Raw genomic sequence first — 25,815 nt, forward strand, 5'->3', positions numbered from 1 at the left:
GCTGAGGTCGGTGAAGTAGAAATGCACCATGTAAGGCATTCATTGCATCCAGACTTATGCAAAATATTAATTAAACTGAGCTCCATATGGAGCCTGCATCTAGCTCATCTAAGCTTCTGGCTTCATTTATTCAACTTGTGGCTAACTTAAAGACAAGGATTAATAGAGTAGCTTATCTTATTTGAAATATATGTCTTAGAAAATATCAAATAGTTCAACAAGACAGCTTTATTAACAATAAATTGGGTAATATACGTCAGGTATATATTTATATATATAGTTTAGTCATACAGAAGAGAGATAAAACCCATGAGTACATCCCAAGTAGATTAGTTTAGCCCATCCCATCTAAGCTCAGCTCAACACTAGGCATATGCCTATTCTTTGCCTATGCATGCAACATAAATAATAAATTATGCTGCAATTCAGTTCATCAAGGCTGTATGCTTGAAGTGCATATCTCTCAAATATATCGTATTTATTATGATAATAATGGTAGCAATAAAAATTGTAATAAAAAACAAAGTAAATTCCTTAAAATATATATTTTTATTGATACACAAACTTCTTCAAGTTTAGATAAAAGCTGAGAAGCAGAGAAGACTATATAGCTCTGATTTAGTTTGTCTGATAATACATACACTCAACACATACAAGCTCAATGCCTGCCCAATTTAATGTTATGCATTAGCTTAACCACTGCATTGCTAGCTACAGGGTATCAAGTATGCAAAAATAACTTTAAGAACGAAAAGAGCTTAAAAGCCATGGGCCACATCAGCTGTTCAGCAAGTTGCTAACCAGCAACAACAACAACAACAGCAGCAGCAGCAATTGCAACTGCAGCAGCAGCAGCAGCGACTGCAGCAGGTTCCTTCATACTCTCACACACACGCATGCACACAGGGACAGTCGGTCGGTCTCTCTATACCCCTCTCTCTCTCTCTCTTTCTCTCTCTTTGTTGCAGATAACTTATTAAAATGAAATTTATATTTTTAACGGCACACTTCAAATGCTCGCCAAAATGCTTTTAGGCCAAAAAGCGGGCTAGTCCTTAAACACGAAGCAACAAGTCAACAACAACAACAGCAATAGCGGCAGCAGCGGTAGCAACAACAACAACAACAAAAACGAATTCTCAAAACATTTGTAAAGTTCTCGCTCTCCTCAAACTGTCGCACAGCCCATCGCCATCTCTCTCCCCCACTCTCACACACACACACACTCTCTCTCTCTCTCTCGCTCTCTCTCTCTCTCTCACTCTCCATCTCGCTGTGCGTTTGGCTAGCTAAGCGAGAACTTTGGTTTTCAAAATTCAGTCGGCATTCGACCATCAGTTGGGGCGCACGTCTTTCAATCGGGCCCAAAAACAAAAACCAAATCGACAGCAAATCGAAACGTTTAACAGTTTTTACGCGCAAATATTGTTGCTAGACAAAATAACAAATACTTTTACAAGAATTTACGAAATATTTGTTTTGTTTTACATTTACATAATTTGTTTGTTTTTTTCTTTTGTAATTTATATTAACTTGTGCAAACGTCGAAAAAACACGCGCTAAAATAAAACAAGAACAGGAAACACAAACTAAATGCAAATTTTGCAGTTTTTAATTTACATATAATATAAATATATATCTATATATATGTATATGTATATATAAATATATATATATCTGCTTTGAGTTTGGCATATATATTCCATTTAACTGGCATAAAAGTCGACCAACTGCAAAGTGTGCCAAAAATTATTGTGAGTAAAATATTTACAACGTAAAATTGAAAAATAAATAAATATACAAAAAAATAAATAAAAATAAATGAAATAAAATAAATAAATAAAAAAAAACAATAATAATATAAATTATAAAAATAATACCTGTAATTACAAAAATTAAAAACTTCTTAGTTACAATTGCAACTAATAGAGGTAAGAAAAATTGAGAGCAATATTTATTTTGGTTTTTGTGGGTGATAAAAAAACTTGTTTATTATTTAAAAAATTTAAAATATTAAAAACTATTAATGTAAAAATTTAATAAAAATAAAACATATTTAAATATTGAAATCAATTTATAGAATTAAAAAGTTTTTTATTTTGGGCTTCGCAACTAAAGAAGAAAAGAAGAAATAGAATATAAAGCAAACTTTTGTGAACATTTTCCTCTCTCGTTTGTTTTATTTTTATTTTTTTAAGATTTTTTAAAAATAAAAATTCCAAATATTATATTAAATCAAATAAAATTATTAAAAAAAATTATTAAAATAAAATAAAACAAAATATCATTTGCTAAGCTATGAACAGCTTCAAGATTTTAGGCCAAGAAAAAAAAAAGTAATTAAAAAAAAAAATTAAATTGCAAAAATCATAAACAAATAAATATATAATAATATGCAACAAATTATAAATTTATATGTTTATGTTGTGTATATGTATATGTATTGAATCGGGATTTGAGTTAATCCTCATATCTTCACTCTGTTTCTATGTTTAAACGCTTCGATCTCGTAAGCCCGAAGAGAAAGTGCTTTAACATGTGCCCACGATCAGATTAAGTTCGTCTCCAGCCATCGAAAGAATTTCCATTCTCATACATTCAATTCGACCTGAAGCTTTGCTTCAATTAACCTGAGCCAATGTCTTCAATAGCTCAATTCTGTCAATAAATTATCTAACGTATAAACTTTGCACAGATAATTTATTCTCTGAAGCAGCTGTTCTGGGTATCTGGTGGTCATTCACTTCCGAGCCGGCTGAGGCAGACTTACTTAATCTCAAATATATGTTTAGGCTGTACGAAACATAAAAATTGCATATATTTAAGGATAATTCTTCTTCTTCTTCATAAATTCTGTAATTTTTAATGTAAAGAAAATCAATTGCTTTGTAGAAAATAAAGTTAGCTCTGTATTTTCTTTTATGAAGTATGAATTTCTTAATTTTTGACTGCTAATATTATTATTTTTTATTTAAGACAGTAATTCCAATGACTCAAGTAGATTTTTAATCATCAATAGATCATCAATAGACATATTCAATTAGTAAATTTTAGTTATATTAAAAGTTGATTGAGCTTCGCTGCTTCTTAAGCAATTCTAGTCAGCCAACATTGAGAGGCGGCAAAACGAGCTCAGATGAAGAGAATAGTAACATTAGCCAGATTGTTAACACCTCCAGAGTCTGCTTAAACAAGGTGTGAAAATTGGGCTTGCATATGATTTGTTGTTTTTGGTTTTTTTGCAGAAAACTGTCTACAAATTGTTTGGTTTTGATTCGTTTTCTATTTTCTTGTGCAGCTGCAAATAGTTTTTCCATTCCATGCAGGCAATTATGAAAACAAAATGCACATACATACATATACACATATATAGGAAAATAATTCCACGTATAATTGCCGTTCTCAGACAATAACAAAATTCTTGCATAGCTGTCAACAGAATTATCGAAAGACTCAATAACAGATCCAATTTCAATGTGCGACGATATTTATTTTCATTCGCTGCGACAACAACAACAGCAACAGCATTAATAATGAAGTTGACGACGATTTTAGATGGTTTATTTCATTTATATATATATATTACGCTCTCTTCTGGCTGCAGACAGTCGGCTTTGATTCCCTGTTCAGTTCTTCCAATAGAAGACAGCAGAAACCGAAGAAACAGACAGACAGATGGACAGACAGCGTGCGAGCGGGGCTTGGAGTATATGTAAACAACAATTTCACGCAACTAAGATGGCAAACAAACAACAACAACAACAACAACAACGGCTAGATAAAAACAAGAGTAAGCCAGCAGGAAATGTTAGACTAGAAGATACCCTAAGGCCTCGACTCAGGCAAATGCGTGCCCTAACAAATTTATCTATCTAAAATTTATCTACAAATTTATCTATCATAAAAAAATCTTAGATTATTTAAGCAGAAGTCTTTAAACTAACTATATTAAACTATCTATATTATCAAATTTATCTACAAATGTATCTATCATAAAAATGTTAGATTATTTAAGCAGAAGTCTTTAAACTATCTATATTATCTATTTAAACTATCTATATTATCAAATTTATCTACAAATTTATCTATCATAAAAAAATGTTAGATTATTTAAGCAGAAGTCTATCTTCAAAATTCTGCATAGTGAAATATTTCTTTTGGGAAAACATAAAGATTTTCAATGAAGCAATACATTTTAATATTAATCTTAAATAAATTTCCATTCCGAAAATTATTATGAAAAGCTCAGTCTTCGTCTAAGAATTCAAGACAACTTTGTAATAAGCATAGGGAAGATTCTTATCTATATATATTTTAAAATAATTTCTTTCTTTATTCCATTTAATCTTCACTAACTTCCCTATAGTCTTTAGCCTTTTGATGAAAGCGAGAACAGATATACATACATATATCTATAGATATCTACGCTGTCTACCTTCCCCCATAACCAATATACCCTTTTTGCAAATAGTTTAAGGGCATCTGCGAAATTCTCGCGCGCTTTTCTTCAACTTTGGCTGCCGCAATTGCGAATCCTATTGATTTCCTGTTTACCAAATGCTGAGACTGAGTCTTCCAAGCTGGCGTTAATGAGGCGTACGATTGTTGTTGTTGTTGTTGCTGCCAGCTGCTGTGTGCATTAGATCAGAGTAATAGCAACAGCAACAGCAACAACAATCACACCATTCACTGCAAATATGTGCCCAGCACTTTGCAAGTGTCGGGCTTTTTTTCGGCCAACGCTGCGTATGTGCAATGCAAACGAACGCGTGACGTTCGAGCGCAAAGAAAACAAACAAAAGCTCACTCCCCTCTAGATGGATCACATGATGCGTCTGATGTGCTACTCGCTCGCCCGCTCGTCCGCTCTCCCTCTCTCTCGCTCGCTCTCTCAGAGTGGGAGGCTCGACTCGCACACACACACACACACACACACACACACAGAGAGAGAGAGATATAGTATAGCCGGCAGCCGGCTTTCGGGCAGCCGCAGCGTCTGTTTGGCTGCTCGATTGACCGCCGTCGTGTGGCCTCCGATTTGATTTGTTTGTTTGGTTTATGTATATTTATTGAAAATTTACTGCTTGCATAACAAACGACGACGTCGCTGATGCTGGCCTTCCCCCCCCAGCCACTGGCACGCCCCCGCCGGCCCTGACTGCTGGCATATGCAAATTTGCTTATGCGTAAGTGGGCGGCATTGCTTGGCTAACTGGAGACTGGAGAGGAGGCTGTGGGGCGTAGGCATGGGCGTGGCTCTGTGCTAGGTGTCACTGCCCAAATGTCATTAATCTCGCGCCCAAAACAAAGATAAACGTTTACTTTAGCTTGATGAGTTTACTGAAAGGAATTTCCTGTTGGGCTGCATGCGAAATAAAAAACAATAAAAAATACCAAAAATTTCTTAAGAAGCGAAATTTTTCATTTATGAAACCGAAAACGCGGTTGACCTTTTTTTTAATGCTATAAATATATATACATATGTATATGTATATCTCTTTTTGGGTAAAGCCAGAACCTACGCCAGCTATACAGCACAGTTACTCAGCTACAGATACAGATATATATCGATGCAAAGACAGACACGGAGAGAGAGAGAGAGAGAGAGAGAGAGAGAGAGAGAGAGAGAGAGAGAGAGGGAGAGGGAGAGATGGGGAGTGAGTGAGAGATATCGAGCTGAAGCCAGACTCTGTCGAGGCTAAAAATAACTCGGGTCGTAGACGATTGGCAGCTGGCTGGCCCCCAACTCTGGCGGCTGTGCGCAGCTATTGCGCAATCGTGGCGGCAACTTTGTTGCCCCAACAACAACAACAACAACTGCAGCAAGAGAAGCCGAAGAAGAAGCAGCAGCAGTTAAAGGCAGAAGCAGGAAGCAGCGGCATGAATGGTCACAGACCCAGGCTGTCGCGGAATGCCAAATAAACAACAACAACAACAACAACAGCAGAAATAACGTTGGCATTGGGCGCGTAGGTAAACGGATTATCTGTAGATAAGCAATCAATATATATGCATATATAAATACATACATATATGTACATATATGTATATAAACACTTATGTATAACAAATATTTATAGGTGTGTGTGGGAATGGATCAGCTAGGCTGGCATAATACATATTTCACTTCCTTTTGCATTCCCAACATTCTTGAGTCTATAGACTCATATGTACAGTTAGTGATAGTTGTTTGAAAAAACTTATAATAATAATATTTGTTGGAATATACATAACTATGTATCAATTGAGGATTAAATTAGAAAAAAGTCAGCTATTAAGGGCTACATTTATTTATAAGCAAGGAATTAGTTATACAAAATTTGCTTAAATACTATGTACTTACATACATATATAGTATGATGGATTGGACCATAGTATGTACTATAATAATATACATATATAATTATACTACAAAATTACACAACGCTATAATATATATATAAATTACATCTATGAGCTCCAGAAATTTAAGAGCTTTTCCAAGATAAGGATCTTAGTTATTGAGAATTATGGGTTGAATGGGAGTGAGAGACAGACAATGAGAGAGAGAGAAGGACACTGAGAGAGACAAAGATAGACAGACAGTGAGAGAGAGAGAGAGAAGGACAGTGAGAGAGAGAGAGAGAGAGACTGAGAGACAGACAGTGAGAGAGAGAGAGAGAGAGACAGACAGTGAGAGAGAGAGAGAGACAGACATTGAGAGAGAGAGACAGAGAGAGACAGACAGTGAGAGAGAGAGAGAGAGAGAGAAAGGGAGAGAGATAGTGAGAGAGAGAGAGAGAGGGAGTAGAGTGACAAGTGAGAAGAGGGGCAGCTTATAGGCAAACATATGTATGTATACCCCTCTTAGTAATAAAGCGCCAAAGGAAATCTAATCTCAAATTCAATATTTAGCATATATACATACATATATTATAAATATTTATTTGGCAATTCGTGTTATATATTATAATCTTCTCTGCCAGTTATATCTCATTCTGCAGTTTTATCTAATTTGCAAAGCTTTGCCACTGTTTGCCAAGCACTTAACGCATCACATTACCAATTGTTTTATAGCACACAAATGTGCAACCGACTCGTGCCATCTCCGCTTATCTAGCATATCTAAATACACAATATATATAAACATATATACAATTAAGCATTTAGCACAGCTTCTCTAATAGTTCTGTTTATCGCTGTGCCAGGTGCTAATGAGCTTGACCTGGCCAAAAGCAAAAGCCGGAGCATTAGATAGCAACAGCGACCCACGACAATATGCAACTGCAACTGAATGTGCTAGAGCTGGCAGCCATTTGTGGCAAGTTGCATGCCTGCGGCTGCAACACACAATGAAACTGCATTGAAATTTGGTGCAGCTTAATTGAAGAGTTTGAAAGTTCGTCTTTTTGAATATGCGATGCACTTGTTGCTGAAGTGCAGCAACAACAGACAACAACAACAGCAGCAGCAGCAGCAGCAGCAGACGCCAGCGGATGCAATTCAATACAAACAACAAGAACAACAACAACAACAACAAAATCCAGAATAAATGCCCAAAAAACATGAAAACAGGTCTTTAAAGCCGACGTCGCGACGTCGGCCAACGGTCAAACTGCATCAAGCTAAAGGCAAGCTATATAAGAATATATAGACATATATATATATATATACTTATATATATATGTATATCTAAGTATATATATACATACATATAAAAGTGCATATATACATATATGTATATGTATATATTTCTATATACATTATGTATGTGTGTGTGTGCTTATGTCTGTGTGTTATTGGGGTTTGGCAATGCAGTTGCTAAGCTTTTGCCTGCTGCGGTGAATGCATTTTATGCGGTTGTTGTTGTTGTTGTTGTTGCTGCTGCTGCTGCTGCTCCTTGCATTTCTATACACTTGAAGCAAAAAAAGGCATTGTGCATATGTCAGAGAATGTGCGACGTCTTAGATAAACCTCGATAAACTTAATCGTCTTTGTATGAATGAATATGAATCTAGCTATAGTCTCAGTTCTAGCTAGCCTGAAGGCTCAATGAGTATCAATAATTTTGAATCAAATTAAATCACCCTAAATATTTAACAGTTGAGGATTAAAGACTGTTCAAAATCTATTGAGTCTAACCAATTTATCGATATACAGTCGAATACATTTATAGCTACTCCGCTTATAGCGTCTGTACGGCTATAGCGACGAAAGTTCTGGTCGCGAGAAAAACTTTTCTGATCAAACTTATACGGTTAAAGTGACTTCTAGGTCCAACGACTCCGCTTATAGCGTCTCCACGGTTATAGCGATAAAAATTCGAATTCCCAGAAAAACTTTTCTGATCAAACTTATACTGTTAAAGTGACTTCTAGGTCCAACGACTCCGCTTATAGCGTCTGTACGGTTATAGCCACGAAAATTCTGGTTCCCAGACATACATATACGCTTATACCGTTGGTTGCTTAGGCGTCTTTCTAACCAGATTCTACTGTATTGCAAGTACAGTCTTAATTTCTAGACAAGCCCACGAATTTCCGTAAGGGTATTCAATTTGCGTCAGTTGCACCGTTAACTGTTTAACCCAATGTGCATGTTGTTGTTGTTGTTGTTGTTGTTGTTGGTCTTGTCGTTTGCTTTAGCTCCTTCAAACCAAATTTTTGCTTCAACTGCTATTCTTGTTGTTGTTGTTGTTGTTGTTGCTTTGTAAACACTGTGGAATTTCAAGCATTTGCGCGCGCAAAAATGAATAAAAAAAAATAAAACAAAACAAAACAAAACTTTTAGTACAGTAAACACTCCAAAATTTGTGCAGAAACTACGCAGACTGACGTAGACTAGACTAAATCAATAATAACAGACGAAACGATAATAATGCAAATGGAAAATAAGCGCAGAACTACTAACAACAACAAAGGCTAGTATTTTATAATATATATTAAAAAATAAAATAAATAAATAAGAGAGGAGAAAAAATGCAATTCTAAAAATAGCCAAGCCTCTTGCGTCTTGCACGAGGCACGACAGGAATGCAGCTCCGATGCAAGTGCGTCTGCTGCACTTGGACGCTGTCCGCGGCGGCTACGTCAGGCCGGGCTCTGTCTGTGTGCGTGTGTGCATGTGTGTGTGTGTGTGGCAGTGCAGACAGCGTCTGGCTGTGCCGGGTTAACCTGGATAGCCACTGGCTGCCAGGCAACAGAGCCAGCCAGCCAGTGAGCCAGCCGAGCGACCAGCCCAGCGACCATCATATAAAATGTCGCAACGCATGTTAACGCAATAATTTTTTTGCTCTTTTGCATACCCTGGCAAGCATTAAAAGTGGGTAAGCCGAGCATATGGGCTCTCGTTGCATAAACGAAAATTCGATTGAACAAGTTTTTGCTATTGATAAACTGAGATGAGCTCATAGAACTCGCAGTTCTATAGCTTCGTCTCTCTGATCTAGACAGCTACAAAATTAGCAGGCTTAAGATTTTCTATATATATATAAAGTCTTATTTGCGTGTTGCATTATTATCATATTAGATTATATATTAGGAATGTTTAGTCAATCTATATTAGCATTCGTTTTTTTTTTAATCCATAAAAATCAAGTTTAAAGTATAATTTTTCCCATATTTCATGTTATATGATGTTTCTCTGATTGTATTGCCATCAAAGAGAGCAACATTAATGCCAAACATAAGTGAATCATGATACTTCAAAGACTTTGAGCTTTGGCAGCTGGTTAAACAAATCCAATAGTTTTAATAGCTATATTACATTTTATCTAATATCAAACATTTCAAGCTATCAATTAAATTTAATATAAAATTTAAATACCCCAAAAAGTTCAGGAAAACTAAAAAATGTTACGTAAATACTTTTTATACCCTGAACCCATTGAAAATGGGAAATCAGGGTATAATGGTTTTGTTGAAATGTATGTAAAAGGCAGAAGGAGGCGTGGCAGACCCCACAAAGTATATATATTCTTGATCAGCACGACGAGCTGAGTCGATTTGTCCGTCTCTCTGTCTGTCTGTCTGTCTGTCTGTCCGTCCGTCCGTTCGTCTGTCCGTATGTATGAACGCGTCGATCTCAGAAGATATAAGAGCTAGTTAGTATTTAATTATTTATATTAATTATGTATTTAAAAAGGCGGTAATATTTTTTATTATTTTTAATATGAAATGAAAAGAATTTAAAAAATATAATATGATTGGCGTTTGATATACGAGCCATATAATATTATATTAAAGTGCTAAATAAAGTACGATCCAAAATATTTTACTTTACGTTTATATTTTATTATTATGTTACATTATAAGCACCTTTATCATCAATTTCTCTTAAACATTTCTTAAATAATAAGACTCCTCCCATATTCATTTCGCTTTATTTGAATTTCTTTTAAAACTAAAATATTTATTATATTGCTATTATTTAATTGCTATACAAAGGTATACAGTCTTATACATACAGTCTTATACATGCTATATGTACTTTATGTCTTCACATCGCATCACTCACAAAATTAAAGGATATTTTGCAGTCAGTCAGTTTTGCCTAAAGCTCTATTGTTGCTTCTTTTTTTTTTTTGCATGCCTTGCAGCCCCGACTGCAGGCTGCCCCGTTCATGAACATGAACCATGACGCAGTAGGTCATTAATTGTTTACGAGGAAATGTGCAATGTCTGGCTGCGGCACAGGTAAAAACAAAAAGAGAAAAGAAGAAGAAAACAGCAGAGCGAAGCAGCAGCAGGTGAAGAGAGGAAAAGACGCTGCTGAAGCAGGCTAATTTGGGGGGCCAGGCTGAGCAGGCCGCAGGCGGCACTTGAACGAGCTGAAAAGACATTGACAATTGTAGCCGGCTTTTGTGGCCAAGAAGAAGAAGAAGAAGAAGAAGAAGAGGAGGCCGGGGAGCAGCCAAAAGAGATAAAGAGAGGCAGCAGGCGAGCGCAGGCAGCGCCTCAAGGACGTTGCCAAGTTAAGCAAATTAGGATGCTTGAGCTAATCTAACAGCCGGCACAGGCACAAGTCGCACTCGAGTCACGTTTTGCTGCTCAATGCAATTGTTGCATGTCGCTGTCGCTGTAGCTAGCTGTCTCTGTCTGTTGCTGTCAGTCTGCGCTGTCTGTGCTGTCTGTCTGCATATGTTTGCTTTGGCTTGAGCACGTCCTTAATGTCAAGACAATGACGGCAGCAGCCAAAATAAAACAAATGCCAAACTAGCGCGCCAAACTGCAAGTCAAAGAGAGAGCAAGAGAGAGAGAGAGAGTGAGTGAGAGAGAGACAGAGCAGCGAAGACAAACGCGACTGCATTATGCGCCAAACCTACCTACGAAAAATATAAAAAAAACTCGCGCACCTGCCTCTGCAACGGCAGCAACATTGCAGACAACGACAGCGATGACAGCAACAGCAACAACAACAACAACAGCAGCAGCAGCAGCAACAGGTTCTTTATTTTTAGTAGTCGCATTTTGAAAACCGCCTGCTCAATGTCAACTCAACGTTTGAGACTTAATTGTTGCCTCTTTGCAGTCTTTGTTGTTGTTGTTGTTGTTGTCTGCTTTTGCTTCATGTCGCCTGAAGCATGTGCTCCATTCAAGTGGCTGCAGGCCCTCCAAAAAAAAGAATATATATATATATTTTTATTCCATGCTGTTAAATCCAAATACTATATATATTTAAATTACTTCAATTCATTTGCAGCACACAACAGCAATTGTTGCTGCTGCTGTTAGTTTGCCTTGTCATGCGGCAGCAACAACATCATCAAACAAACAGTCAGAACAATTTGACATTTCTAAAATCAAATTACAAATACAAGCGCAGAGACAGGCGGACAATGCGCGCACTTCCGTTCGCAGCGCGCCAGCCAAACCAATTAGCGGCAACATTGTCAAAGACGTCAGCAACGGCAGCAACTGTGGCAACAGCAACAGCAACGGCAACTGCTGCTGCTGCTGCTCGCGAATGTAGCACAATTCCAAGTTTATTTATAGTAATCATATGGATGGCTTTGCAGGCGATGGCCAATTGCCTGCGCTATGCTCGACGCATAATTGTTGATCATGATGATGATGATCGCGATGATCGTGATGATGTTGCTGCTGGCCATGACCATGACGTCAATACACAAATACTAGCGCATGCACGCAATACGCACGCCGGCAACAACGACAACATTGACGCTAATGACGAGGTGTCAACGGCACGTGAACAACAACAGCAGCAGCAGCAGCAACAGCAACACCAGCAGCAACAGCAGCAGCCACATTTATCTAGTTCTAGTCCACAAAAGAGCAGCCGCTGCAAGGCAGCAACAACAACAACAGCAACAGCAACACGCGTCATGTTGCCGGCAGCAGCAGCAGCAGCAACAGCCAAGTCTGGACAGCCATTGATGACTTTGTTAATTGCATTGCTGCTGAGCATGCGGCACGCATCGGGTAAGAGGCATCCATCACACTCACACACTCACACACAGCTGCACTGACTCATGCTTGACCCAAAATCCAAATGAAATGATAAAACACACACACACACACACACACACACATAAATCGTTTATAATAAAGTGGCGCCAATCGCTGCCTACATTTTCGTTAGCTTTGTCTCCGTAACTGTATCTTTAGCTGGAGCTCTCTCTGTCTCTGTCTCTCTCTCTCTCTCTCTTCACCTCCCATCTATCGCTGTCTCTATCTCTGTGTTCTCAGCGCGTTCATTCGCCTCAGATAAATGTGACACATTATCTTCCGAATATGACGCAATTTCTCAGCACATTCTCACATTTGTCTCAGCCCCATGTGCCAAATCAATCGAGAAGAAACAAAATAAAAGCAACGCAAAAAAAACAAGAAAGAAAGCTCTAGTCGAGACTGCTCGACTACGAGATCCCCTGAACCCTACAAGCAACTGATATTTCAATAATAATTAGAAAACACACACGCACACACACACACTCGCATATACAAGCGATTGCGCTTGGGTTGCGCTGCAGTGTTGGCAATATAATGATAACTTATTTGTTGAATAATTTAATTTCTAGACGTACGATCATAATGAAACTTTCAGAACGTAATCATGATGTTAAAATGTATGTGTATACCGAAGCACAAGTCTCTAGTATTTGATATACGACTTTTACAAAGATGAGGGTGAGAGGGTGGATTTAGGGGTGGGGGGTAAATTTTAACAAAAACCGAAATTGTATAAAATACATCTTTATATACATTTTAAATTTGGAGACTCTAGCTTGAAAGATGTAGGAGATATAATTATTTAAGTGATCTTCGATAAGGTTTTTTATCGATAAAAAAGTATCGGAATGAGTTATCGTTTTTTAGTGATAAACTCGATCTGCGCGTGATATATACGGACATTTTAAAAAAAAGTTGAAGTCTCTAGCTCTTATATCTTCTGAAATCGACGCGTTCATACATACGGACGGACGGACGGACGGACGGACGGACGGACAGACAGACGGACAGGGCCAAATCGACTCAGCTTGTCGTCCTGATCAAGAATATATATACTTTGTGGGGTCTGCCACGCCTCCTTCTGCCTGTTACATACTTTTAACAAAACCATTATACCCTGATTTCCCATTTTCAATGGGTTCAGGGTATAAAAACACACACACACTCACACACACAGAAAATGGTATAAAAAATTGCAAACAAATTTTGCGGCTTTGCCTGCCATCATTTATTAACGCCCGGCATATTTTTTATACATTTTATTTATTTACTTTATCTGTGGCAAAAAGGAAAAAACAAAAACAAAATATTTTGAAAGCCAAACGGCAAATATCTCACATTTGATCAATTTATCAACTCAATCGAGAATTTCTGGGCACACGTCTAGATTTCTGGTTTTATAGAGTTGCTGAGGCTATAACAAATTCTTAATTAAGAAATAACTTTGCGAGCGTTCAGCCATTTATGCATGTAAATGCTTCAATTAATCACTGAGCAAATGCATTCGAATGCAATACAAATCGATTTAGCAGCTGTGCCAGCTTGCCATTCCCTATCTACTCTATAAGGTAAAGTTACACTTAACTGCGGCAAATCTATAAAAACTTTGCAAAAAATAATAAAATACAATTATTTCACAGTTTACTCCAAGGCCAAAGCCCTTAAAAGTGCCCACGTCGAGCAGACAAAAGTCAAGCAGGTTTTATACAGTCGGCATAGCTCGTATTGGCATGCTGTTGGTATTAGTATGATATCATGCTGTTCTCTGCGATTCTCAAAAATTCATATAGGCTCTGCAGCATTTTGATGCCTTGCAAATTCATTTGTGTTAGTGATAACAAAAATCGTGATAAGTAAGCGTATCTCTCTCTCTCTCTCTCTCTCTCAGTTGCTCTCGGACAACCACATATCAGTCCTCATTTGTTCGTATACTCACGAGCTCCCATTGAGTTTTTTTGATCGAGTCTCTCTTGATTTCATCTCCCTTGCGCATACATATGTATATACTCAGTCAAAGGTCTATTTCTTGCATTCTTCCTCGTCTCCCTCTTGATTATATAGTCTTATTCTCTTTCCGACTTTTTTCTCCTTTTTGTCACTATCCTTTGCTAAATGTTTTGCAATACTTCTCTCTCTCTTTCTCTGTTTAGATGTATCTGGTTCTCTCTCTTCTCTCTCTCTCTCTCTCGCTCTCTCTCTTGTATTCCGTCCTCCTGCCTCTCTTGCTAGTTCCTCCTCGTCTACAATTTGTGTCCTCATTTTCTCTCTCTCTCTCTCTCTCTCTCTCTCTCTCTCTCTCTCTCTCTCTCTCTCTCTCTGCCTTCATTTTATATACCTCTCTCTCCTTATCTGCCTCACTCCGTCTCTCTTTTCATCTGTGTCACACTCACTAAGTCTATTAACGTCACTTCCTCCTTTTCTCTCTCTCTCTCTCTCTCTCTCTCTGCCTTTCTCAACATCCTCCTCACTCTTGTTCTGATTCATCAGCCTCTTCTATGCGATTTTCATTAATCTAAAATAGAGTTTACATAATTTCATATTAATCTCTAGTGTATTTCATGCATTCTTCTGCTTCTTCTTCTTCCACCTTATATATATATGTGTCTGTAGCTGGCACCTGTTGGCAGTCGCATATGGGCAGCGGTAAATGCACTCAAATCTATTCAACAAACATCACAAAATCGGATTGCTGCGGCGCCAGCCAGACCTTCTCCTACACGGATCGAGAGCTGAGCAGCGTCGAGCATTTCTTTGCCACAGCCATCGGAGGCGGCGTTGAGTGTGCGCCATGCATAGGTGAGTGAACCGGGCGGATAGACGGACAGGCGGACAGGCGGACATTGGAGAGACTGTCTGAGACTATATAATTTTATGCAATTTTGTAGAGAGCTGCAAGGGTTTCAAATGTGGGCCAAACAAGAAATGCGTGAAGCGCAAGGGCAGGCCAAAATGTGTGTGTGCGCCCGAGTGTGGAGCGACATTGCGCCGGAAGCAACAGCAGCAGCAACAGCAGCAGCAGCAGCAAAAGCAACAGCAGCAACATCACAATGCACCGGAGCAACAGCAGCAACAACAGCAACAACTGTGGGCGTCATCGTTGCGCGGTTCACGTAGTCTAAGTAGCGAAATTACAAACAGCAATTTAGGTTTAGATGGCGCCAAACGCCAGCATAAACAAAGCGACAACAGCAACAGCAGCAACAACAACGGCGCTGATAACCAAAGAAAACAACAGCAGCAACCAAGCCAAGAGCAGCGTATGCCAAAGCGAGCGAGTCATAGTCGAGGAACGGAGCAGGGCGAGACGAGGCACAGAAGACTTTTGATTATAGACAGCAGCAATTTGCAAGAGCAGCCCACAACCAGACGGCTGCACATGGAGGGCAGCAGCAGCAGCAGCAGCGGCGGCAGCGGCGGCAGCGGCAGCGGCAGTGGAGGCCGAGTGCAAATGCAGATGAAGGTAGAAATGGAAAGAATGACGCCGACTTGGAGCAGCAGCGAGCGGCGCAGACATAGGAAAAATAACAGCAGCAACAACAATGGCAAACACTTAACAAGATCAATGACGACAACAACAGCAGCAGCAGCAGCAGCAACAGGAGCCAATGACTCGTCCACGACGCCTGCGCAGACATCTCAGTCTAGACACAAGTTGGCAAATGCTAATGAACCCGCCAACGACATTAATAGACAGACGTCGCCAAAGCGAGTCAGACACCAGCAGCAGCAGCAGCAGCAGCAACATGCTCCAAATCACGACCAACAATACGAGCAGCAGCAGCAGCAACGACAGCAGCAGCAGCAGCGCAGGCGTAAGCACAAGCACAACCGCAAGGATCAACGACGAACGGCAGCAAATACCACAATGTCTGGCTTGGGCTCCGTCGCTGTCTCTGGCGGACGTCGTCGCTTGTATTTGCCTGAACACGGAAGTGAATTGGCTGCGTCATCAGCGGGCAACAGTCACGGCCACTTGGCTAATGCCGATGATTTGGCATTTTTGCCAGCAATTTATGAACGAGCGCCACTGGTGAGTCGAATTCAAATAAAATAAGCATAAGCAAGGCGAGCAAAATTCTATTGCATACGCCAAAGGGGCATGCCACAAGCAAATATACCATGTACTGCTAAATTGTTGAGATATTTTAATGTGATCAAGGGAGCTTTATAAGGGACAACAACGGGCAGAAAGAAGTAGGAAAAATTGATTGGGAAAATATAGCTTGGAATATAAAAGTAAAAAAAAAAATAAATAAATTAATAAAATTATGTTTACTTTAGTAAAAACTTTTTAAATTTAAAAAAAAAACTTTAAAAATGTATATTTATTTTTTAAATTAAACAAGTCTACCTCAAAATATATTGTTTTTATTTTTTATTTATTTTTTTATATTACAATTCGCTGTAAAAAAAAATATATATAAAAATCAAGAGAAAAAAATACAAAAACATACAAATTAATTTTCTTAAAGTAATAAAATAAATTTGAAAAAAAAAAAAATTAAAATTAAAAAATAAATGATTATAATTTATTTGAGAACTTAACGATTTAAAATATTACATATACATATGTAATTTTCCTATAGCTGATAATACATACAATATAAAAATGCTTAAGCAATTATAAAAAAAAAAAAAATAACAATTTTGGAAAAAATGGTTTTTTTTTTCATAATTGTTTTTATATCGTATGTATTATCAGCGAAAAGAAGTCTAGCCTAAACACAAAAATATAGATATATAGAAAGCAGAAAATATATAATTCATATTTTTCGTAAATTTAGGAACAGTTTAGTTGATTAAATTAATAATAGAACTTTTATGTGCAAATGGTTAAATTGACAAAACTCTCTCTCTCTCTCTCTCTCTCCACTTTCCTCTCTGCATTCTCCGCTCTCTGCAGAAACACCAACAAAAGCAACAACAACAACAGCAGCAGCACACGAATCCGGTTTGCGGCAACGATGGACGCACCTACAATACCGAATGCCAGCTGCGCAAACGCGCCTGCCGCACCAACAACGCCCAATTGGAGGTCGCCTATCGCGGCCACTGCAAGAGTGAGTACACCAGTATGAATGTGTGTGTGTGTGTGTGTTTGTTGTTGCTGTTGTGTGTTGCTCGCGTGCCAAAACGCAGCGGCGTCACAATTAGATTAGATGACAAATTATTGCACATTTCAATTACGGCCAACAACTTGTCGCCAGTGGTGAAATCCACTGAGCCAAGACAGACAGACAAACTCTGTGAGAGACAGCCAGACAGAGGAGACAGACAGAGGGACTGACGATGCAGCCAATCGAGCTCGCTTGTGTAATAATTTAATGATACAGGAAGCACTCGCAAACATGCTCAAATGATCAATAAAAACGTACAAGAACGCTGAGGCCGTGGCAGCCGTAGAACTTGTTGGATTAGCCGCAAGCGCTGCTGTTGCTGTTGCTCTTGCTGTGGCAAGACATAAAACGGCTGTGGCAGCAACAGCAGCAGCAGCAACATCTAATGTTGGCGCGTGCTCCAACTCCAACTCCAGCTCTGACTCCAGCTTCAGCTTCAGCTTTTGTGGAATGTGCAATCGCGCAATCTAAAGATCTGGCCATGCAGATCGTACTCACTCTCTCTCTCTCTCTCACATACTCATGCTCTGCCCGTCTCTCTCGCGCCTCGTAATTTTGTGCAGAAAAATGAATGCAATTTCTTTGGCGAGTGTCACAGTTGGCGCCAAGGCGTTTCAACGGGCCATATGCAATGATAAATTTGACAGTTTATAGCCAGCCATATTGAGCATATATGTATATACATATATACATGTATATAATTTATCTATGTATTCATGCGCCTTTACGCTAATCATAGAAATTGGCAAAAACAGTTTATTTATAGCATAATCAGCATACATACATACGTATACATACATACATAGAGGCCTCTAGAGTCTACGTATATTACAAACTGGCATAGGCAAGGTAATTCGCCAAATGTCGCTTCCTATATAATCACAAGTTGATCTATATAAATATATATGGATGTACATTTGACAAGTTTGTCAGTTTTATGTTTGCATATATGTATATTCATATACATATATCTGTAGTTGTGGCTACACTTGCCAAAAGTTACATGAAATGCGCCAGCCCTCAATTGGCTTTGGCCTTTAAAGAGATTTGCGAGCTGAAGGCCAATGGATTTTCTATATATGATTAACTGAAATGAATTTATGAATATATTTTTATGATAATACTTAAAATATATATATATATGACAAGGAAAATTTAATACAGGAAGTGGGCCTTAAATAAACTGTCCACGATTTCTGTTGAGTGGGAAGTATGATGATAAAATGTTTTCATTTTTATCATAATTTAAGAAATATACTTTTTTATTTGAAAATTTCAACACTTACGTACATTTAATATACATATATATATGTACTAAAATCGTACTATAAAGAGCAAAATTATCTGGAATATAAATAAATTAATTATTTGCTTGCCAAAATCAAGAAAAGATTTGCTTCGATTGAGTGATCGGCTGAGCCAAAAAACTCATATCACTGCCTTTATAGAATTTTTCGACGTTTACCTAATGTCAATATAAATGGTATATAGAACGTGCATACATCTAATTATAGACCAATATTTTTTTAATCTTTTGTTTTATGTTTGCCTTTGCATTTAGAGAAAGAAACCAAATTTCCCATTATTTAAAGCAGTTTGATTTCCTACAATGCATTACCCAGGATTTTTGCAATAATTACCTTATTTTCCCTATTATTAAGCTTAGTTTCTTGCAAATATCCCTTATGCGCAATTATCAAATTACCCTGTTACGCACAGTTCCCCGCTACAAATTACATATGCATATCATAATTTCCCTATTATTTTTTATGCCTTCTTACAATATATATCTAAGCAAACCTTCCTTAGCATTCTTCAAATTTCCCCCTATATAAATATTGCTCAACAAAATTTTCAACAATTTCAACTAAATTCCAATTTCACTCTTTTCCTCACCACACACACACACACACAGCTAGCTGCAATGGCGTCCAGTGCGTAAATGGCCTGACCTGCGTCGAGGATCAATACATGATGCCCCACTGCATCACATGCAAAATCGAGTGTCCCTGGGATGACATCGCATACGATCTGGACGGCGACGGGCAGCCGGACGAGGCACCCATTGTCGAGGAGCGGGCTGTCTGTGGCGTGGACGGGAAGACATATCGTAGCACTTGTGATATAAAGCGTATGATTTGCAAAATTGGACGATCAATTGCTGTGGCATATCCGGGTCCATGTCGTGGTACGTAACTCCCCATCTGGCTGGCTGGCTGGCTAGCTACCCTAGCCGAGCTCTATGTAATTTATGGTACTTATTGATAAGACTTTAAAACTCAATCAAAACTAATTGAAAGTCGCTACCAAGTGCCAGTGGTTTGGCAAATTATTGCTAGTGGAATTGCTGCTGCTGCTGTTGATGTTGTAGTTGCTGTTGTTGTTGTCAGTGTTGCTGCTGCAGTTGCAATTGTTGTTGGTAGCGTTGGCTGTGCAAATTTAACAACAATCAACGCAGAACCGCAATTTGGCATTTGATTGACTTGACTTGGCTGAGGTTTCCACTCGAGTCACAACCACAAGCTGCTGTTGCTGTTGCTGTTGCTGCTGCTGCTTGTTGTTGTCGCGCTGTCGTCTGCAACTGGCTGGCCATATCAAGTTGCGCTCAATGTTTGTTGGCTGGAAATTGCTTATACGGTTCCATGATTGCCAGCAATTTGATTAGCCAGTTGCTGTTGTTGCTGCTGCAGCAGCAATTGTTGCTGTCAGCATTGCTCTAGTTTAACTGTCGCGCATCTCTCTCTCTCTCTCTCTCTCTCTCTGTCTCAGTTGGCATAATTCATGCTTATTAATTTTGTGGTTACATTTTGCGATTGATCGACTCTCCGATTTCCAATTAATTATATGCAAGCAGTTGCCGCCTACAATGAGATGTTGCTGCCGAGATGCAGCAGCAACAACAACAACAGCAGCAGCAGCAGCAGCAGCAGCAGCAGCAATGACAACAATTGCTGCCGCCGCCTTGGTGTCAGTCGCCGCACCAATTAAAGGCGTGGCGGGTGTTGCATTCTCGCCATATCTGAACGACAGACAGGGGAGACACTGCGAGGCAATTGGACAGATTTTATAAACTGGTTTAGTGTGTCAGAGGCGGCAGCTCGGCTGCCCGGCTGCAATTGCGTGCTAATTGCTATGTTTTCTGTTTTTTTTTTCGCTCGCTTGTAATTAATGTTGAACAAAACAAAAAAACAAATAAATTATAACTGCAATTAAAACAAAAGTCCAACAACAGCAGCAACAAAATATTTCCAATTTCTGCACTCGAAAAGTTCTTGGATTTGCATCGAGTTTAGGCAGGTGGGCTAGCAACAGGTAGGTAGCTGGCTAGGTAGGGCGGCTCACTTAATTACAGATCTATTGGCAATTGACAATGCCTAATTAGACGCCAAATACTCAGGTGTTGATTACCTGTTTCTGCCATTATTCAACTCAACTCGGGCAGTTAGAGCCAGACTAGAAATATATCAATTATAGAGTGAAAAAAATATAGTTAAAGAACTGAGTTTGTTATCTAAACTGAAAATTGCGCTATAAAATACTTCTATATTCAAATTTGATTAATTTAAATTTCAGCCGGAGGCAGCTTTCAGTTTCTCTGTTGGCTCCTTTATAAAGCCAATTTCAGATATTATTAGTTGAATACCATCTAGAAATGTTTAGAACTGTATTCATATTTAGATAAAAAGTAAAGAATAACATATGAACTATTATATTCGCAGTTCCTTTTGCATTTCTGAATTTTAATATTGAAGATATTATATATTCTAGAGTACACCAGTTTCTCTGTTGGCTCCTTTATAAAGCCAATTTAAGATCTAATCAAGTTGAATAACATCTAAGAATATTTAAAACTGTATGCATATTTAGATAAATAGTAAGGAATAACATATGAACTATTATATTCGCAGTTCCTTTTGCATATCAGAATTTTAATATTCAAGTTTTTATAAATCTGTTCTAGAGCACACCCTATAGCATATATACTGCCCAGCTCTTGGTTCCACAAATGCCTATTCATTTGGCAGCTGTAACTGATTCATGTATTCCATTCATACTTTAAAGTCGTCGCTCGTCTGTCCATTAGCCCGTCCGTCCGCTCGTCTGTCTGTCGCATTCTCGTCATTAGTTGTGCTGTCTGCGCTGCAAAAAACTCATAAATTTTGCGCACCTTTTGCTGCAACCTGTCTCCAGCTGCCCCCCCCCCCCCCCCCCCCCCCTCCCTCTCCTTCTCCCTCTTCTTCCTCTGTTAGCCCGCTCTTTAAAGACTGCTCAAGTTGTTGCACGGTAGCCGGATATTAAAATAAATTAACATCATTAACAATTATTCACTTTTGCTTTTAAGCATCAAGGTGTGCGTGTGCGTGCGTGCGTGTGTGTGTGTGCGTGCGTGCGTGTGTGCGTGCAGTTTGTTTGTTTGGCATGCAAAGGCTTAGCAGCTCCAAGCTGCAGCTGTGTAGCTTCTGCTTGCAGCTTCTGTCTGCAACTTTATGGTTGATCGTCAGTCGATAAAATAATGCACACACACACACACGTAAACATTCTGCATTTGTTTTGCTTTTTCGTTTTTGAGCATTTTATCTTTATGGTTTGTAAGTTTATGGTTTTTCGTGTGCTTTCACATAAATATATTTGCACAGTCCCGATCGAGAGCCCCTAAGAGAGCCCAAAAAAAGAGTAAAGCATTAAGCACAAACACAAACGCAAGCGAAGGCAAAGAAATATGACTACACGTACAAGCCATTAAAAACGCCATTTTAGAGAGACGCAGCGAAGGCGAAGGAGTTGTGGTAAAAGGAATAGGAGAAGAGAGAGAGAGAGCGCGCGAGCGAGAGCTTGGCACTGTGATTGCCCGTGCGGTGCGCTCTGGGCTAGAGATGGCAGCAGTTCTAAGCTAGAGAGAGTGCAAGCACGGAGTCACGATATTATCTACTATTTTTTATTGTTATTATTTATATATCTTATAATTATTCTACATATTCAAGCTTTATCTTATATAAAAAATGATATTTTATATAAATTTACTCATTTGATTATCATTTATTCATGTTTCGTGTCCCAGCATCACAGCACTCAGCAGCGATAGTTACATATACCATTCTGTAGAGATGTGCACGTCATGTTTACATTTGCTCAAGTTCGTGCCTATCGCATTTCTCTGCTAAACACTTTGGCCCTAAGAAATTTCCCTTTTACGATATTCACGCAGTCACGCAGCCATCGCTAAACTTGAGCTTTGTGTCCGCTGTTCGCGAGACGTCACTTTTGTCTGGCTGAGCGTCTGGGCTGGCTGAAGTTTACGATCGTATTAAAATCACCTTAAACAACACGCAATGCCAAAATGGCCAGACAGCTCAGCCCCACTCCACAGTCCACAGTCCGCAGTCCACAGTCGGCAGTCCGCCGTCTGCAAGACAAGGTAGATGTGGTATGACCCAGGCGACCACAACGAAAGTCTTTGGCCATGCCACACAATGTTGCAATAAGTTCCGCCAACAGTGGCAGCGGCAACGTCTGCTTAAAAACCGGATGGAAGGACACCTGGACATGCGGACGGACGTATGGGCTGCCGCTGGCGTTGATTAAACCACGTCGACATAACAAATTACAGTTGGGCTGCATTGTGACGGCATTATCAGGCGGCGCGGCCAGCGAACATATCCATCACAATCAACAAGTACCAAAAGGACGTAGTGCCTACTGTTGCCTGCGGCGAATATTGGCAGTTGAAATTAATAAACTTTAACTGTTACGAATTGCAGCCAGCAGCAGCAGCGGCACCGGCAGCAGTAGTTATGCAGACTGCCACGCCCATTCCCCGCAGCCTCTCCTTTCAGACAGCTGCAGCTTTATAGAGGAATTTCCGCTTCCCCTCTCAGTCTGCAGTGTGCAAAAGCTATGCAGAGCATTTGCCCCTCTCTTCTGACACGCAATCAGCAAGAACTATGCAGACAGACTCTCTCCTTCTCGCTCCTCGCTCAAAAGTTGCTAAGCAATTGTGCACAACATTTGCTCCAGGGCGCAACATTGTTGCCAAGATCATATACACGATATACGAGTGCATGTGTTTACCTCTGTGTGTGTGTGTGCGTTTGCGGCTGCGCCGCTTGGCTGAATTGCCTTGGCCGCGGTCGGAGTCGGAGTCGGCTTTTGGCTACCGTCTTGCGCATGTCAAGAATGGGGCGGTTCCTGCCATACATTATACGTGTATACATTGCCATTGCCTGTGGTGTGAATAATGTGCCAGCGCTCGAAAATTGCAGTGCGCAGCAACAGTAACAACAAAAACAACACCCAATTTAAAAAGCCAAAAACAGCTGTAAGCGCTTTTTAAAGCACGGACCAGAAACATTGATAAATAATAAAATATGCACTCACCCTTTAAATGCACTACGAAGCGCAACCATTTCGAGTTTCTTATATTAATTATCATTTTATTAAATTGCATTTATTTCACTTTTTATTTCACATAAAATTTCGCACTGCAAAATATCCCACGCTTAAAGTGTTAACTAAGTTGCCACCTAGCTAAAAAAAACAGAGAATGTAAACAAAGGAAATTTTTAAATGCCCTAGGCAATGTAGGCAAGGGAAATTTAACTAGCATAAGCACACACCAAAAGCGTAGACATGGGGAAGTTTCTACGATATACGCGAAAGCAAATAAATAGATATTAATTAAAAATGATTAGGTATTTGTAGCTATTTTTTATTTATTTATATAATATAATACAAAATTCCCTTCGACGCCTTCCATAATAGCTCTGACTGCTCAAATATAAGACGTTGTCAGTTAACGCTGAGAAAAAATACGTTGAAGGGTATTAGAAGCAGGCATTAAAATTTCGTGGCCTCGGCCAGCTGCAGCCTGTCAAGAAATCTTGAAATAACACCTGCCGAAGTTCACATGATTTTTTTTTGGGCCAGGATATGCGCGAGGGGGCCATTAAACCGAAATTGCCAGACATAAAAACGCAGAAAACGCAAAAACTTAAGAAAAATAAAAAAAACAGAAACCCGACTGTAACTGCTTTAAATGTATGACTCGTAAAAATTTACTTTTGCAGCGGACCGCGTCACCTGTGCGGACATCAAGTGCGGCCCAAAGGATACCTGCCTGGTGGACCTGCAGACGCATATGCCCCGCTGCGTCTCCTGCCGCTACAAATGCGCACGCAAACAGCAGCGAACGGTGAGTGGCGAACGGCAGATAATGGGAATTTACTTGTTCAATGGGGAAATTTGCTCTTTCTTCACAGCCATTTAGAGCGGATAAAATCTGTGGATACAACAATCACACATACAACTCGTGGTGTGAGATGCGCAAGGATTCGTGTGCCACGGGCTTCTTCATAGGCGTTCGCTCCACGGGCGTCTGTTAGATCAAATTAGCAAATTATTAACAATACAAATGAAAATCACATTAGCTTACATATACATACATACATATATATAATGTGCGCATATATGCATACATCCATGTAGCGCACCTCTCTGTGTAGTTCCAACATCCAAAGATTCTCGTTGTGCGTTTTTGTTTAGTGTTGTAAACCGATGCAAGGGCCTTAGGCTGCTGCCAAAACTTTCCACTATCGACATCACGGTTGCTGCAGAGGGTAATAAATTTTACCGTTTGGTACCTCTAGGCCACTGATTTGGTACATTTGCTGTACGTTTGGCAATCGTGAATATAATATACATATATATACAAACACGCACTCATACACACATAAATACACACATATATATGCACTTGGCAAAGTATTATCGCATTTATCAGCACTGTCAACGAATAGCAACAACAACAACAGCACATCTAACATATAACAACAATTCTTATGCAACATCCATGGCAGGAGGTCGAAGAAGAAAAATCCACATATCTTAAGAGGCTTTTGTATTAAAAAAACAAGAAAAGAAAGAAAATCAAACATATTTAAACATAAACATAAACTAAATCAGAATTAATTTATACACAAATTGGTTGGCACACGCGTATTGTATTTTATAGTTTTCCTTTTTGCAAAGTGTATTTTATTTATTTTAGTTTATTATATTTTTTTTTACTCCATATTTCTCTATTATTATTATTTTTTTCTTGTGTGTGTTTTGAGCGAAGCTAAATTAATTAATTGACTGATAGCTTAACCTTATATAGCAAGATTTTCTAATTACATATACCCTATATATAATATATATATATATATGTACTTATGATCATATAATGTATGAGTAATTGTTAATTAAATGTG

The 25,815-nt window shown here is 38.9% G+C and overlaps 2 protein-coding genes across 4 annotated transcripts in view; one reads left to right on the plus strand and one right to left on the minus strand.

Moving 5' to 3' along the window:
- Positions 1-24,084, minus strand: part of LOC108654049 (integrin alpha-PS3) — a 47,665-nt gene extending 23,581 nt beyond the window's left edge. Inside the window, exon 1 of the mRNA XM_089262424.1 lies at positions 23,958-24,084. The gene's annotated coding sequence lies outside the window, so the exon portion shown is untranslated. The remainder of the gene's footprint in view (positions 1-23,957) is intronic.
- Positions 1,309-25,494, plus strand: Fs (Follistatin). Of its 3 annotated transcripts, none has more exons than XM_089262425.1 (8): positions 1,309-1,931; positions 11,680-12,419; positions 15,000-15,245; positions 15,335-16,479; positions 17,353-17,509; positions 19,482-19,754; positions 24,631-24,755; positions 24,823-25,494. In XM_089262425.1, exons 2-8 carry the CDS (start codon positions 11,723-11,725, stop codon positions 24,943-24,945), a joined length of 2,766 nt encoding a protein of 921 aa, XP_089118551.1. In that variant the 5' UTR covers positions 1,309-1,931; positions 11,680-11,722; the 3' UTR covers positions 24,946-25,494. The 3 variants fall into 3 exon arrangements, with proteins under 3 accessions (XP_089118551.1, XP_017960581.1, XP_017960583.1); XM_018105092.2 differs by having other exon boundaries at positions 15,060-15,245; XM_018105094.2 differs by having other exon boundaries at positions 15,060-15,245; positions 17,368-17,509.
- The last annotated feature ends 321 nt before the right edge of the window (positions 25,495-25,815 follow it).

This window comes from Drosophila navojoa, chromosome 5 (assembly GCF_054131105.1).
Source record: "Drosophila navojoa isolate 15081-1374.11 chromosome 5, UAZ_NAV_1.0, whole genome shotgun sequence".
Taxonomy (NCBI): Eukaryota; Metazoa; Arthropoda; class Insecta; order Diptera; family Drosophilidae; genus Drosophila; species Drosophila navojoa.

Excerpts from the sequence above, each read along its gene's own strand:
- Fs (XM_089262425.1), top strand. The coding sequence starts at position 11,723 with ATGCGGCAGCAACAACATCATCAAACAAACAGTCAGAACAATTTGACA. Across the intron at positions 15,246-15,334 it reads TGAGTGTGCGCCATGCATAG|AGAGCTGCAAGGGTTTCAAA; the intron begins GTGAGTGAACCG and ends GCAATTTTGTAG. Across the intron at positions 24,756-24,822 it reads CACGCAAACAGCAGCGAACG|CCATTTAGAGCGGATAAAAT; the intron begins GTGAGTGGCGAA and ends CTTTCTTCACAG.